This window comes from Doryrhamphus excisus, chromosome 15 (genome assembly GCF_030265055.1).
Source record: "Doryrhamphus excisus isolate RoL2022-K1 chromosome 15, RoL_Dexc_1.0, whole genome shotgun sequence".
Taxonomy (NCBI): domain Eukaryota; kingdom Metazoa; phylum Chordata; class Actinopteri; order Syngnathiformes; family Syngnathidae; genus Doryrhamphus; species Doryrhamphus excisus.
This window is the reverse complement of record NC_080480.1, coordinates 10,277,312-10,291,604: the sequence shown is the minus strand read 5'-3', so window position 1 is coordinate 10,291,604 and position 14,293 is coordinate 10,277,312. Positions and strand designations below refer to the sequence as shown.

General features: G+C 40.4%; 2 protein-coding genes across 2 annotated transcripts; one reads left to right on the top strand and one right to left on the bottom strand.

The window, feature by feature from the left end:
* Positions 1-182: 182 nt before the first annotated feature.
* Positions 183-6,693, bottom strand: LOC131103294 (5-hydroxytryptamine receptor 3A-like). The gene is made up of 9 exons (XM_058049429.1): positions 6,544-6,693; positions 5,006-5,151; positions 4,879-4,923; positions 4,693-4,799; positions 4,443-4,612; positions 4,187-4,302; positions 2,632-2,842; positions 2,406-2,555; positions 183-2,329 (listed from the first exon to the last, which is right to left on the bottom strand). Exons 1-9 carry the CDS (start codon positions 6,611-6,613, stop codon positions 2,079-2,081), a joined length of 1,266 nt encoding a protein of 421 aa, XP_057905412.1. The 5' UTR covers positions 6,614-6,693; the 3' UTR covers positions 183-2,078.
* On the top strand, positions 1,045-13,151 carry LOC131103435 (inward rectifier potassium channel 16-like). Its single transcript, XM_058049723.1, has 4 exons — positions 1,045-1,132; positions 2,436-2,574; positions 2,662-2,860; positions 12,034-13,151. Exon 4 carries the CDS (start codon positions 12,042-12,044, stop codon positions 13,149-13,151), a length of 1,110 nt encoding a protein of 369 aa, XP_057905706.1. The 5' UTR covers positions 1,045-1,132; positions 2,436-2,574; positions 2,662-2,860; positions 12,034-12,041.
* Positions 13,152-14,293: the final 1,142 nt, after the last annotated feature.

Sequence of the window (14,293 nt, the reverse complement as noted above, 5' to 3'; positions counted from 1 at the left end):
TCAGTTTGACAAAAAAAATAATAAAAATTGATTAAAAGGTGGTGGTGATGATTGCCTTCATTAAATTTCACATTAATTTACCTAAGGGAAAAATATTCCTGTCTTAAAAAAGATACTTTCAAACCAGCTTCTAACCCGCTTGACATGCATAGTTTACTGATATATAAAGTAGGCAGCCATTTTGACTCATAAAAATTGGACATATGTTGACATGTGTTGACTTTTAATAGTGTATTGCGAATAGAGTCGCTCTTCCTGGACAAGTTGGGTGGTCTCCGTTTATTGAACACAACAACACGGCCAAAAAAAACCCGCCAACCTCGACTACAGTCGCATTTCCTTGACGTCATCCGTGCACCCACTCTCCAGGCACGACCAATCAATTTACACTAAATGAAACTGTTACGATAGTAGTAGCTTGTAGTAGTAGCTCTATACAGTTTTACGAATATATGACAAACAAACTCACCTGGCACACAGATTCACTTCGACAGTTCACACAAGGTCAAGTCCTCACCAAGAAAGCAGATACATTTTGACCCAATTGAAATAGGTATGCATCGATTTTAAGTCAGGCAAATTGGAAGACAACCCGTCCATCGTGCGAAAATGTGTTTTTTCTGTTATAAAATAAACAAGAATTAAATTAGAAATAATACAAAATACATGTTAACTATATTAACGTCAATTCCAGGGGCAGCCAAAGAACTCATAAAAGTGATTATTGAGTTGTTTCTTCAATTTAAGCTACATTGTCAAGCTACTCTTTTAGTCTTATTTCGCGTGCTTAAAACTAAATCAAAGTGCGTAATCGTTCATAAATCTTTCGACCGTTGCTCCCCCCTTCTAATGCAATGGACTGTTTCATGTTATTAAGGAAGACGGAAGCGAAACAAACATGTTGTGCCTTGAAGAAATACCATAATGATACCATAACTGCTACACTCGACTGTACACTCGACACTGACCAGTAGAGAGCACTGTTGCACTGCTAAGAGCGCAACAGGAAGTGGAAGACTATGGAGAGTGTGCAGGAGAATGCAACGACACGCATGAATGAGAATGCAATGCTATGTTGTAGCTGTAAGATACAGCCCTGCCCGAGCTGGTGATTAAAGTTCATGAACAGTGTGTGAGTAAGAAATTGCGTACGCAACTTTCAAGACACATTTTGTGCGTAAGCAAGTTTTATAAATGAGACCCCAGGTCTCAATAATGATGCTGGTCCACCAGCATGATCATGAGCATGATCTATTACGCTTTTTCCACTTTTCTGACCTATAAATGTTGTTAGAATGTTGTATTATCGTGTTAAACAATGCCAAAGTTTCAGATAATGAGGTTTGCGCATTTGGAAGTGAGCAGTGAAAGAAGTTAGGGTGGCTCTGACCGCTCGGTTTCAGATCATTTTTTGTGACGTCACTGCGTACCGACAGTGAGCACAAGCTGGAGGCCCCCGCCAACCACCGACTATCCTTACAAATTACATTTACTCCTCAAATTGAGCATTCAAAGGTCTTAAAATGCCACGACTGCTTTGAAAAGACACAAAATGCAAGATCAGTGTTGTTTAATTGGCAAACAGTGGGAAAAACAACTATATTTCAGTAACATTTTTGTAAAAGTCAAGATACTAAATACAACAGTAGCCCATTTTGCGTGCAGTGAATGTTGTAGCTACTAGAGGGCAACAAACACCAGTTTATGCAAGTGCTGCTCCCAAGCCATTCTAAATAAGGCCTATAAAAATGTATTATATATTCATTGTATTATCCTCCATTGAGGAGGTAAATGCTTAAATGAAGATTATTTACTATTTTCTTCTCATGTATGTGCAAAGGGGACCTATTATGCTCATTTTCAACACTTTGTATTGAGTTGTGGTCTCCATTTGGCTCACTTCCAAATGTGCAAACCTCATTATCTGAAACTTTTGCATCATTTTACACAGTAATGTAACATTCTAACTACATTTATTGCTCAGAAAAACTGTCATAATCATAATAGGTCCCCTTTGATGGTGCTATGATGGTGGTCCAATATATTCGTGCATATGAGCGTTTCTAACATGGCAGCAGTTACCAGAAATCCAAGTGGTTAACCTCGCAGTTATATTTCACCATCACGGTGATCATCGCACAGAAGTACAGTGTTCCCAAAATGAAATAGAACCAGAAAAAGGTCTTGTCTATTCTATCAGCATACATCTCGTTGTTGCTACTCTCAATTTCCTGGGCTTTCATGGCCTCCAGGAAGTCCACCACCTTCTTGAGCATCTGAGTGTCCTCTGAGTCGTTCAGCTGGATGACACTGACGTCTGCTTTGATTTCTGCCAAAACATGGTTTATATTGTTCCAAAGGCTCTGTGTGTTGTGATAATCGGTGTACCACATGACTCCCCTCACCTTGATCCGCTTTGTTCTGATTGCTTCCAGGCTTTGGTCCTCTGTGGCAGCAACAGAAAACGATGCCTCCATTTCTGGCCACGTGTGTGAGCACCATGGAGACCAGCATGCTCACCACCAGCATCACCAAGCACACACAAAAGTGGTTTTCTGCAGGATAACCAACATGGTCAGTCATCCCCATTCACATGATGATGATGATGCAGTAGTGTGGTAGTTGACTGACTGATCACAGGGCTGCACTCGCTGTCGCCAGGCAGCTGATCGTTGAGGATTAGGAGGAACATGGTGAAGCTCAGCACCAGGGTGACCTTGAAGGAGTTGCGCTCGCCGCCTCCCAGTGGCAGGGCAAAGCTCACCATGTCGGCCAAGATGAGTAGAATACTCGGAAGTAGTAGGGTGATGAAGGGGTTCTGTTGCCTGATCTTCAGCACTACCTGGACCATGAAAACATGGTGAGTCTCAACCTAAACTTTATATCCATAGAGAAATCAATTATTTAAAGTAGGTGATCTAGAAAATTCATTCATTCATTCATTTTCTACCGCTCATTCCTCACGAGGGTCACAGGGGGTGCTGGAGCCTATCCCAGCTGTCTTCGGGCGAGAGGCGGGGTACACCCTGGACTGGTGGCCAGCCAATCACAGGGCACATATAGACAAACAACCATTCACACTCACATTCATACCTATGGACAATTTGGAGTCAACAATTAACCTAGCATGTTTTTGGAATGTGAGAGGAAACCGAAGTACCCGGAGAAAACCCACGCATGCACGGGGGAACATGCAAACTCCACACAGAGATGGTCGAGGGTGGGTGATCTAGAAAATCTAAACTTTAATTCCATTCATATTTTTACACTACCATATTTCCTCATGAAATATTGGTCCTGTTTATTTACTTAACTACAGTGAGTGCTGCACATTTATTGGCGGTAAGATGTTCATTCAAATAGATGATACATTAATTATATATTTATATATAATTATATTAATATTTCTATTTTCACAATGCATTATAAAAATAGTGTTAAATAGAGTGGAATATTTTTATTTTCTGTGTTTATTCAGTTATTTCTTCTGCACAAATTTATTACATTTTATTAAAATAATACATAAAATAATATACAACATTTTTTTGATTTTTTTAGAGAGGAGGCCTACACATTGGTGTGAAAAAGTTGCCCCCCCTTCCTGTTGTTGTCACACTTAATATTTCCGATCATCTCACCCTAACCCCACCCTGTTAAAACCTAAATTAACTGAGATTAATTGAGATCTATCAGTCAGGAAAATGTTATAAAGCCATTTCAAAACATTTGGGACTCCAGCCTACCACAGTGAAAGCCATTATCCACAAATGGTGAAAACATGGAACAGTGGTGAACCTTCCTATGTGGCAGGCCATCCAAAATGACCCTAGGTGCACAGATACGATTCATTCAAGAGGTCACAAAAGACCCCACAACAATATCCAAATGACCGCAGGCCTCATTTGCTTTGGTTAAGGTCAGTGTTCATGACTCCACCATAAGAAAGATACTGGGTAAAAACAGCGTGCATGGCAGAGTTCCAAGACCGAAACCACTGCTGACCAAAAAGAACATTAAGGCACGTCTCAATTTTGCCAGAAAACATCTTGATGATCCCCAAGACCTTTGGGAAAATACTCTGTGGTCTGATGAGATAAAAATGCGGAAGTATTGCACTGAAGTATTACACCAACTGGTATTGTGAAATAATATGCAATAGAAGTAAAAGGGATGATTTAGAACGTACCGAGATGAAGTATCTGTCATAAGATGGAGAGTGGAGGTAAGCGCCTAGTGTTTCCCAGTCGCCATGACTACCGTCAAACACCGTCACAGTACCAATTTCCATGTGTGTACCGCATCCTGGGCGAGACCAATAAATTCTTCTTAAAATGCAACACTGGAAAGTGGTTTGTGTTTGTTATACTAATAATGACTAAAATCGTAGTATTTGAATGGACTTTGATGCATTACTGCAAGTTCAGTACTATGACGGGGCCTACCTTGCGTGGACCAGGCTTGGATGGCCACAGGACACTCATCTTCAGCAAAGGGGTAGTTGAAGAGGTTAAACTCACAGTTGATCTCTGCTGTCAGCACCAGTCTGTGCCGCAAGGTGCCGTTGCTGAACGCCAGCAGGTCACGAAAGCCGTTCTGTGTGCTCGCTGATATTCTGGAAGATGTAACAATAAAAGACTGTATGTAAACGCTAACCACTGACTTTGTGAAACAAAAATGATGTATAAATTGTACCCGTTGGCTATATGGATCTCTGGGGTCCACACTTTGTTGACGGGCAGAATGACCTCGTCATATGCGTAAATTGACTGGTCCCAGTACAAGTCATCATCTGTCCATTCCTGTAGTGACAATTCATTCATTTACAATTAAAGGCATCACTTCCAATGTTTATTTGTTAAAAGATATCTGACAGCTCACAACTATGGCCTGTAGACGACAGTTTAAACGAAGATTCTTTGTGTCCTGCAATAAATTGGGACAAAGGGATATTGCAGTCATATCATAGCATCTTAGCATTCCTTGTTGTCGTTGGTTCAGTACTCACCACTTTGATGGTCTGGTACTCAATAGCTGATACGTATATGAACTGAGTGCAGTTGTCACGTTGGGGCTGAGTGATTAATTTTTTGTTGACCAACATGTCTGCCAGGCATCTGCGAGTTGTGCAGTTGTTTTCAGCATAGCTGCCTCCTAAAGTTGCAAACGAGAGAAATAGCACAAATAGCACAAATCAATGTATGCTCAATGTTGTACGGGCGGAAGTGTCTCAAGAAGTCGAGCAGGCTTGCCCTGATCCTTGCTCTATCCACCTAGTCGTGTTGGTCATGTGAATAAATGTGGGCCATTGGCAGCCTTGTTTCCGTCATACTACCCCAGGGCAGCTGTGGCCACAGATGTAGATAAACGCCACCAATGTGTGATTGAGGATTGAGTGAATAATGGGTTCACTTCATTGTGAAGGACTTTTCGTACCTTGAAAAGCGATATATATCAAATCAAATCTATTATTCTATGTTTTTGGAATGTGGTTCAAAGCTGGAGTACCATGGAAAAAACACAGCTCATTTTTCATGGGTGTCCGGCTTATTCTTAAAATAAATAATATAACAAAATATGGTTTGCCGAGAAAATAGTTAATAGTGGTCTGATTAATTGATCGTTAGTTAAAGCCCTAGTTTTCATGCAGTGATACTATCACAGTATTAACCCAGCATAGTGGTTGTGAGCAGAATAGGGGAATGTGTTCAAAGAAGTCTCTTGGTAATGTTGCATTCAAGATTGCTCCGAAATCATAAATATCCTACTTGGGCTTACATCTGAATATGTTAAGGAAACAACAGCCAATGACCTCGCTAAACTCGTATTTGCTTCATTCGTGAACCCAACTTTTTTTTCCGTCAACAGTCACACTATAAATTGGTGAATAAAGACTTTTTGGCTTTTTGGCCATTAGGACAGTGGCTGCCCAACTGTCCTAATGGCATCACATCTTGGACCTGGACTATTATACTCTATGTTTATATTTAACTGTCACATGTAAACCTCTCCACATCCATTGCAGCCTGGTCATCCTAGAAGGGGGATTCCCCCATCTGCGATCCCTTCTCAAGGTTTCTTTTTCCCTAATGGGTTTTGAGTTTTTCCTTGCCCTGATGGGGGTTCAGATCAGGGGATGTCGTTTGTCGTCTATTGTCTGTCTTCTACTGTTGCCTGCTTGTTAAGCCCTTTGAGGCTCTTTTGTGATTAAGGGCTATATAAATAAACTTGACTTGACTTGACTTTTTGAAAGCATGGTGGAGAACCCTATCCTTTCCTTATGTCAGATGTTATAAAGTGCTTTGAAGACCACACGTAGGATGAGACCATTGGTATGTTTTTTTGGGAAGTTTTGAGGTTTTTGTTTGTTCTGCAAGGTGGGCCGGATCAAACGTCTTTGCCTGTGTCGGGCCCACGACTCACAGCTTTTTGATCCAGCTGTAAAGCTAATAAGAACCGAACACGATTTCCAACGGAGAAATTATGTCATCAGGTATTAGTACTCATTGATCCTTCCCAAATACTAAAATGCAAACTTTAACTTACCTAAAGTGAGTAGAGTCCATAAGAGCATAGCCCTCCATGGACTGCAGCTGATAGTTAGCGGTGTTTGCATTGCAAAAAGAGCCAGAAGACTACATTGAAATGCAGACTATTCCCATGCAGGTGATTTGATAGCTTCCTAGCATCCTTTGCAGCATCCTCTGCTTGCTCTACTGCCAAGCGTTAAGTCTTAAATAGACAAGTTAGTGACATCACAACGCAGACAATATGATTATGTGAGCCACAATAGAGCTGGAGAAACACCAGTGATGCTGGCGGGCTGTTAATTAAAGCTCTGGGTAAACAACACAACACTAGTTCTATTACTCCTACTGCCATTGTACTTGCCAGCTGCTATTTGTCTTTATGTCAGGGCCATAGTGTCCTGGGAATTATAACACTCTCTTGACGTGACAGAATGGAGCCAGTCACGGAAGCCTGACAAAGACTTTGCGGTTACTGCGGGTTCTGGTTTTTTGTAGTTTCAGAGAGTGAGGGTGGCTTGTTTTGACAGCTGGGTATCAGACATGTGCATCGTCATTGTTGTTGACCAACCTGTTCACATCCTTTTCAATTGTTAATTCAAGTAAGATATCACTTTTTGGGGTTTTTTTTCAAGATGTTTATGAGATTTTTGACATTGAGCATTGGTTGTATTTTTATTTCTGTCTGATCACCTTGTGGTAATCATACTTTAAATCAGGTTTCCACATTCTAAATGTTCTTGCTGTCGCTCTAACATTGACATTTGCAAGTGTAGTTCACAACTACCATGCACATCCTTTCTCAGAGTATGTATGCAGTGTATGTATGTATGTACTGTATGCATTTGTGTATGTATGAATTGTAATATCAAAAGACGGGCACAAAACCAGAGATATTCACATTTTAGTTTTTATTTTCAGAAATGTACATCTAGACCTTATGCACAACCTAAATATGACCTAAAGGATATCACCTTTTGTTTGAACCCACCCATATTTCAGAGCACAAGCATTGGAACATGTGACTGACAGGTGTGTTCTTTATTCAATCAATAAATAGCACTATTTCAGATTTGGCAGGAAGGCATTATTCTGTGCAGACTGCATTAAGGCCTTGTCCACACGGGAACGTTGTTTGGATTTATTAAAATTTGGGTTGATAGAAATAGAAAGAGCTGGTGTTTTCAGATTATCCCACTCTGGAAGGCATTTTCAATAAATAAAACCTTTTTAGGGTACCCATAACACTGTTTCCGTGTGGATGAGAGGTTGAAACGCTAAAATACTTTGCCATTTTGACCTGTAAACGTTTCAGTGTGGATAGCCTCTTTGCGGTGAAAACAACATGAAAACCAGAGAGACGAATGTGGGAATCTGTCATAGCCAGTCCAACCATTTGGAAAATTAGCGTCACTGCTTATCAGTCATGTTGTCTGACACAATTTTCATGTTTTAAGTAAAAGTACCAAAACATTTGGACACACTTTGTCATTCAATACCACAAACATATTGTTATGTGGTTTTGCCTCCATTTTTATAAAGGAAGTAAAGGTTTCCACTTTGTCATTGTTACTATGTAGTTAGTGTTATCTCTGAGGAATGCCTCTTATCTCTTTTCTTTGTGCATCTTCGCACCTTAAATAGAAACATGCTCTTAATAACCCGTCTGGTCGTATCTTTTTATTTTTCACACCCTAAAACACATGTTTTGCTCTTGTTGACCTGTTTCTGGCTTGGCGTTATGGCCGCAATAAAAGCGATGTTTGTCATCTCTCTGGTCTTATCAGAACCAAACCGAGGACAGTTTCGTTGAAGAAAATCCGATGCCAATCACAGCCTCTCCACCTGATTGAGCAAAGGTTAACTTTCTGTCTAATGAATCACGGAAATGCGCGTAGGAGGAAGAAGTGGCTGGCTAATAACGTAGCTGCTAAGTAGCCCCGCTAGATGGCTGATTAATAATCTGCTCGTCAGTCCGTGGAAGACTTTAAGAACTATAAAAGTAGATTTCATCACCAGGACGCCTGAGGTTTTTTTTTTTTTGTCCCTGCACACAACTTCTAAAATGTTCCACAGGTCATAAATTCTTCCAGATTGTCCAATGGGGCTTCAGAGGGAAGTGTTAGTATCAAGAATAGTAGGAGGACTTTGCCTCAGGACCAGGCCAAACTTTGCAGACCCACAAAGGAACGTATGTGACATCTAGAAATCTGCACCGGTAAGTTGCATTTTAATATTACTTTAACATGATGTTTATATACTGCAAGCCAAGGAAACGCATAAGGTCCTTATTTAAAAGAGGAAGAGCGACTATATATATCTATGCTATGATTAGTGATGATTAGTAATAATAAGCAATACAATAAATAATACATTTGAGATATTATTTGAAGTACTCATGTTGTTTATACTGAAGTTGTAGTAGAAGTCTTCAATCTATTTTACATTATTTAATGATTATTATTACATTATTATGATTACATCATTTAAAGTATTACTTAATGACATTTTTACAAATTCAGCATCTTTTTCTACATGTATGACAGCCATCATATGCCAGCGTGTGTTGAATTCCAATGAAAGAACACAGTCCCAAGCCATCACACCACAGAGAACTATTGGCATAAAGTCTCACAACAGCAATGCCAAAGACTGGTGGAGAGAAGTCAAAATGAAAGCAAAGTCAGGGTTATTCCACCCATTACTCTCAATTAAAACATTTGTATTGGGTTGCACGCAGCGCAATGCATGTGGTTTGCGATGTCGTGTTGGACCATTTTTATATTTTTATATGGAATTTGGGTGCAATGGCAGTACTAATTTGCTTCTCAAATACATACATTGTAAAATCAAAGGAAATTGTAATTTTGCAATGATTTCACAATGCTTACATTTTTATTTTTATGTTGTATGAGTTTTGCTCATATAGGATACTACATTGTGTAGTTTTGGTTCAGTCATTTTCCATTTAACGAGTGTTCTATTTCCAAGTGATGTACTTCTATGGCCTGATGGGTACAAGGTGTTAACACTAAAAGTGTACGATTGGAGCATATCTGAGAGTGTTCGTCATAAACAAGTCTTATCTGACACTTGTTCTCGTGTGACACGATTAAAGCCATAAAAAAGGATGTGAATGACTACTGGTAGTGAAGGATACAGGGGGTCAAATGTATTGATCAGCTTGCAATATTACGGCACTCAAGCCTCTTTTATCCAGCTGTCAAGATTAGTGAGGAAAGTGATAGAAGGATTCTGACTTTGGGGCATTTAATGTTGTATGCTAGCGTGGCGACGTGGCACCGTGTTAACGTTTAACTTGTAATGTGGCATTTGGAGGTGAAAGCTGTTTTCTCAAACAAGGAAATATTAGACTTCAAATATGACTGATGTGTATCAGGTATCAGTTGTGCACATCAATGAACATTGGTGCTGAAACTAGCACTAACACATCAAGAGGTGTCCTGGCTGGTCCAATCACATCATAATCCAACTATATTATGTAATTGTAGTTAGATGTCCATTATTATTACATTATTATATTATCATTATTACAGGCCAGTATGGCATTTACAGCATAAGATTATAACGATACTATCCTAGGAAATCGCACCCAATATTTGGATATTGGCCGAGTGGTTCGCATGTAGGCCACATAAGAGAACGGAAAGACCTTGGTTCGAATCCCAATCGCAGAGCACATATAGACAAACAATCATTCACACTCACATTCATACCTATGGACAATTTGGAGTCGCCAATTAACCTAGCATGTTTTTGGAATGTGGGAGGAAACCGGAGTACCCGGAGAAAAACCCACGCATGCACAGGGAGAACATGCAAACGCCACACAGAGATGGTGTTTACCAAATAAAATGCCAACAATGTCAAAATCTATTATTTTTGACAAATACAATGAATGCATATTGAGTAGTTTGATTTTGTAAAGAAAATAAGACAAAAGGAGAATGCTGACATAGCATTCAAGATTTATGTAATCCACACATTTGTTGTTTGTTCTTACAGCTAAACCTGATTTGACTTTAATAGAAGCATTCAGTGAGGTGGATTCAAAGGAAAATTACATAATAATGACCACTTTCAAATCCTGAGTCATTGTTGTCATAGTCCAAGTTGAGCTGCGAGTCTTTGATGACTTGCATGGCTCAAGTCCACATCTCTGATATGTGGTACCATTTACAATCCCAATTTGGAACCACTGAACCATTATAGGTAAATATTTTTGGGCACATCTGTAATCGTCCACTCATCCATCTTAGCAGCCAAAGCAGGGAAGCCCAGACTTCCCTCTCCCTGGCTACTTTGTCCAGCTCCCGGTCAACGGATCCCGAGGCGTTCCCAGGCCAGTTGAGAGACATAGTCTCTCCAACGTGTTCAGGGTTCCTCCTACCGGGGACATGCCTTGAAAACCTCCCCATCCTGACCACATGCACAAGCCACCTCATCTGGCTCATCTCTATAAGGAGGAGCAGCGGTTCTACTCCGATTTTTTTCCTGGATGACAGTGCTTCTCACCTTATCTCTAAGGGAGAACCCAGCCATCCTATGGAGAAAAGTCATTTTGGCGGGTTGTACCAGCGATTTCAGTCACTGACCATAGGTGAGGGTAGGAATGTAGATCAACCGGTGTGCATCACTGCGTTCCATCATTCCCTCATTCGTGAAAAAGACCTCAAGGTACTTAAATTCCTCCACTTGGGGCAAGATCTCATCCCCGCACTCCACCCTTTTCCAAGCATAATTCTAAGCTGCAACGCTTGAAGTGGTTGTAATGAATCCCCAAACTACCAGGGGACAGTAGAGCTTCATCACACAGCACTAACAAAACTTTCTAATAATATTTGTATTAAGTTTATTTATGAGAGGGACCATTTGGAGACTCAAGGGTAAAGAGTGTGACTTCATTTCTAAGGGAGCTTCAAGGGTGTGCAGAAAAGGGTATTCAAGTCATACCTTCACGAGGGTACAGTTGACAATAATAGCACCAGAATACTGATTCGTCTCATCTAGCCTGCTTTTATTTATGTCATGGATGGTTGATGGACCAATGAACCACATTTTTTAGTCCGATGTTGAGTTTTTTGATCGCCAAACAGTATTTTAAAGTCAAATTACGACCCACGCTGTCTTTTGTAGTGTTTTAAGAGTACGGCAATGGAGATTGTAGTAAATAATCAACCAACGAGAAACTTTGTGATTGGTCTTGAGGTCAATTTGTGCGCCACTCCAGTTGGTCGCCAGAGGCACAAAATGACTGCTTGCTCAAACATGAAGGGTTCACCTTCACAGGCAAGAGCCAGCTTTTTTCCACCTTTTTTGTGTTGAAAGTATTTCTTATTGTTGTCCAACAACCTGGCATCTTCATCTGTTTGCTGGATGCCTTGCCCAAGGGTTCTGTATAATAGGCACAGCCGAACAAACTCCTGATTTGCTATTTTCTGGCATCTCTGTGTGAAATGTGTTCTAATCTATGTCTGCACCTCCACAGGCGTCAGCATGAGCAGCGAAAGGGCAGATGAGGTCATCATCAACACTTGCTTCACCACCGTTCACACAGTGGGCGTGCACAATGATGGCAGACACCTCCGCTTCATGCATAAGGACGGCAGGTTCCCTGTGGTCTTCCAGAAGGTACCCAGAGACTGCAGCCCGTACTTACTGGACATCTTCACCACTCTGGTGGAGATCCGCTGGAGGGTGATGCTCCTGGTCTTCTCACTGTCCTACATTGTCTCCTGGCTCTTTTTTGGCCTGTGCTACTGGTTCATTGCGTTTGTACACGGTGACAACATCGATGACGCAGCTGGAAATCCCTGCGTGGTGAACGTCTATGGCTTCACCTCAGCGTTTCTCTTCTCCATGGAGACCCAGGCGACCATCGGTTACGGCTTCAGGGGCATGACGGAGACCTGCATGGGGGCCATCATCGTGGTGACAGCTCAGGATGTCTTTAGTTGCCTCCTGGACACGATAATCATCGGTATTGTCATCGCTAAAATGGCGTCTGCCCGCAAGAGGGCTCAGACGGTTGGCTTCAGCAGGTTAGCGGTGGTCAACCTGCGGGATGGGGTGCTGTGTCTGTCTTGGCGCATCGGGGACTTCAGAGGGAATCACATCCTGGAAGGCGTCGCCCGAGCTCAGCTAGTGCGCTATTCCCAACAATTTGAAGGACCTGTGGCGATATCATACCAGGATCTGGAAATCCACAACCGGAATTTAGTCCTCGCCACGCCCGCCACAGTGGTACACAAGCTAGAACCGGGCAGCCCTCTCTACAACCTGAGTCCTGATGGCCTTTTGGAAGATGACTTTGAGCTTGTGGTGTCCTTCACCTACACAGGTGACTCCACAGGTATGCTCCATCAGACACGGACCTCCTACACGCCCACCGACATTCACTGGGGACAGCGTTTCCGGGACATGCTGAAAGTGGGAAGGAAGTGCTACAAAGTGGACTACGCTCTGTTTAATGAGACCACGTGGGTGACGACGCCCTTGCTTAGTGCGGAGCAGTATGACAGGGGGAGGAGTCAGCCAGGCCTTTCAATGCCGGTTAAGAGAAACTGCTGCTGTACAGAAGAGGTGATGCAGCAAACATTTTTTTAGTTGAAACACAATGTAAATATGTTAATATATTGCCATGCAATACATGTTCTGTACTCTGTCTACACCGTCTAAACTGTACAAATGTAAGTATAATACAATAAAAGTGTACTTTTCTATAAATGGAAGGAGTAATGACATAATTGTGTCAACCAGTTGAACACAGCGCAAGAACTTGGTGAAAAAGGCATTTTAGGGTCCTGTTGTGACCCCTGACATACCTCCTGGGCGGGAAAGGTGTAGTGGAAGCAACCTAACAAAAAAGGACATTTTGACAACACACAAATTCAATTCTTGGAGAAGCTCCCACACCGCCATCTTGTGGTGGGAACATTCAGGCCAGTATTCATTTTACATCAACCAACTAATACCCGGTATGTCATTAATATATTAATGATGATGGTAAAATTGCGTATAATCATATCTTTTAAATTCTAATGACAGCAAGGACGTTTTAATTTTGTCAATAAAATAATTTGTTTTTGCTGTAATTGTATTATTGCTAAAAATGTTACACAGAAAATTATAAAACGTAATACCAATCGTACTAAAGAAATAAACAAATATATTTTAATCAACATACATGCAGCCACATTTTTCTAGGAATAATAATCACCAATAAATCAACATTTTTTAAATTTTGTAAATAAAATAACAATAATAATAATTTATTAACTTAAGTTATTAACTCCCAACAGTGCTTATTTTTCAATAATACAAGTCTTTTTTTTATTTCTAATTATCTTTAAATACTAAACAACAATAATACATTTAATAAACAAAAATAAATTAAATAAAACAAATAAATAGTAATAATGTTATTATTTTTGGTTAGCAATCAAGAAAACACCATAAAAAACTATGTTTAACTCTGTGGTTAATCCTTAAATAATTAAATTGTTATTTTTAAAAGTAATTTTAGAAAGGTTTAATTAAATAAGAAAATTTCTGAACACTAAAATATATTTTGTATTTTTATGTTAATAACAACTTTGAAAAGTTTGTATTAATGAAAACATTTTATTAAAAAAAGAAATTTTTATTTTAGTGGTGGAGCCAAGTTTACAAATCTTTCAACCAACCACCACGAAGATATTTATGCACCCACGTTTTTTTCTACTTATTAGAAAAGCCTCACGGAGTCG

Bases quoted from the DNA above. Each gene is read 5' to 3' on its own strand.
- LOC131103435 (XM_058049723.1), top strand. From the start codon at position 12,042: ATGAGCAGCGAAAGGGCAGATGAGGTCATCATCAACACTTGCTTCACC.
- LOC131103294 (XM_058049429.1), bottom strand. From the start codon at position 6,613: ATGCAAACACCGCTAACTATCAGCTGCAGTCCATGGAGGGCTATGCTC. The intron at 4,800-4,878 runs GTGAGCTGTCAG...TTGTCACTACAG, and splicing joins GTCGTCTACAGGCCATAGTT to GAATGGACAGATGATGACTT. The intron at 4,613-4,692 runs GTACAATTTATA...TACATCTTCCAG, and splicing joins GAGATCCATATAGCCAACGG to AATATCAGCGAGCACACAGA.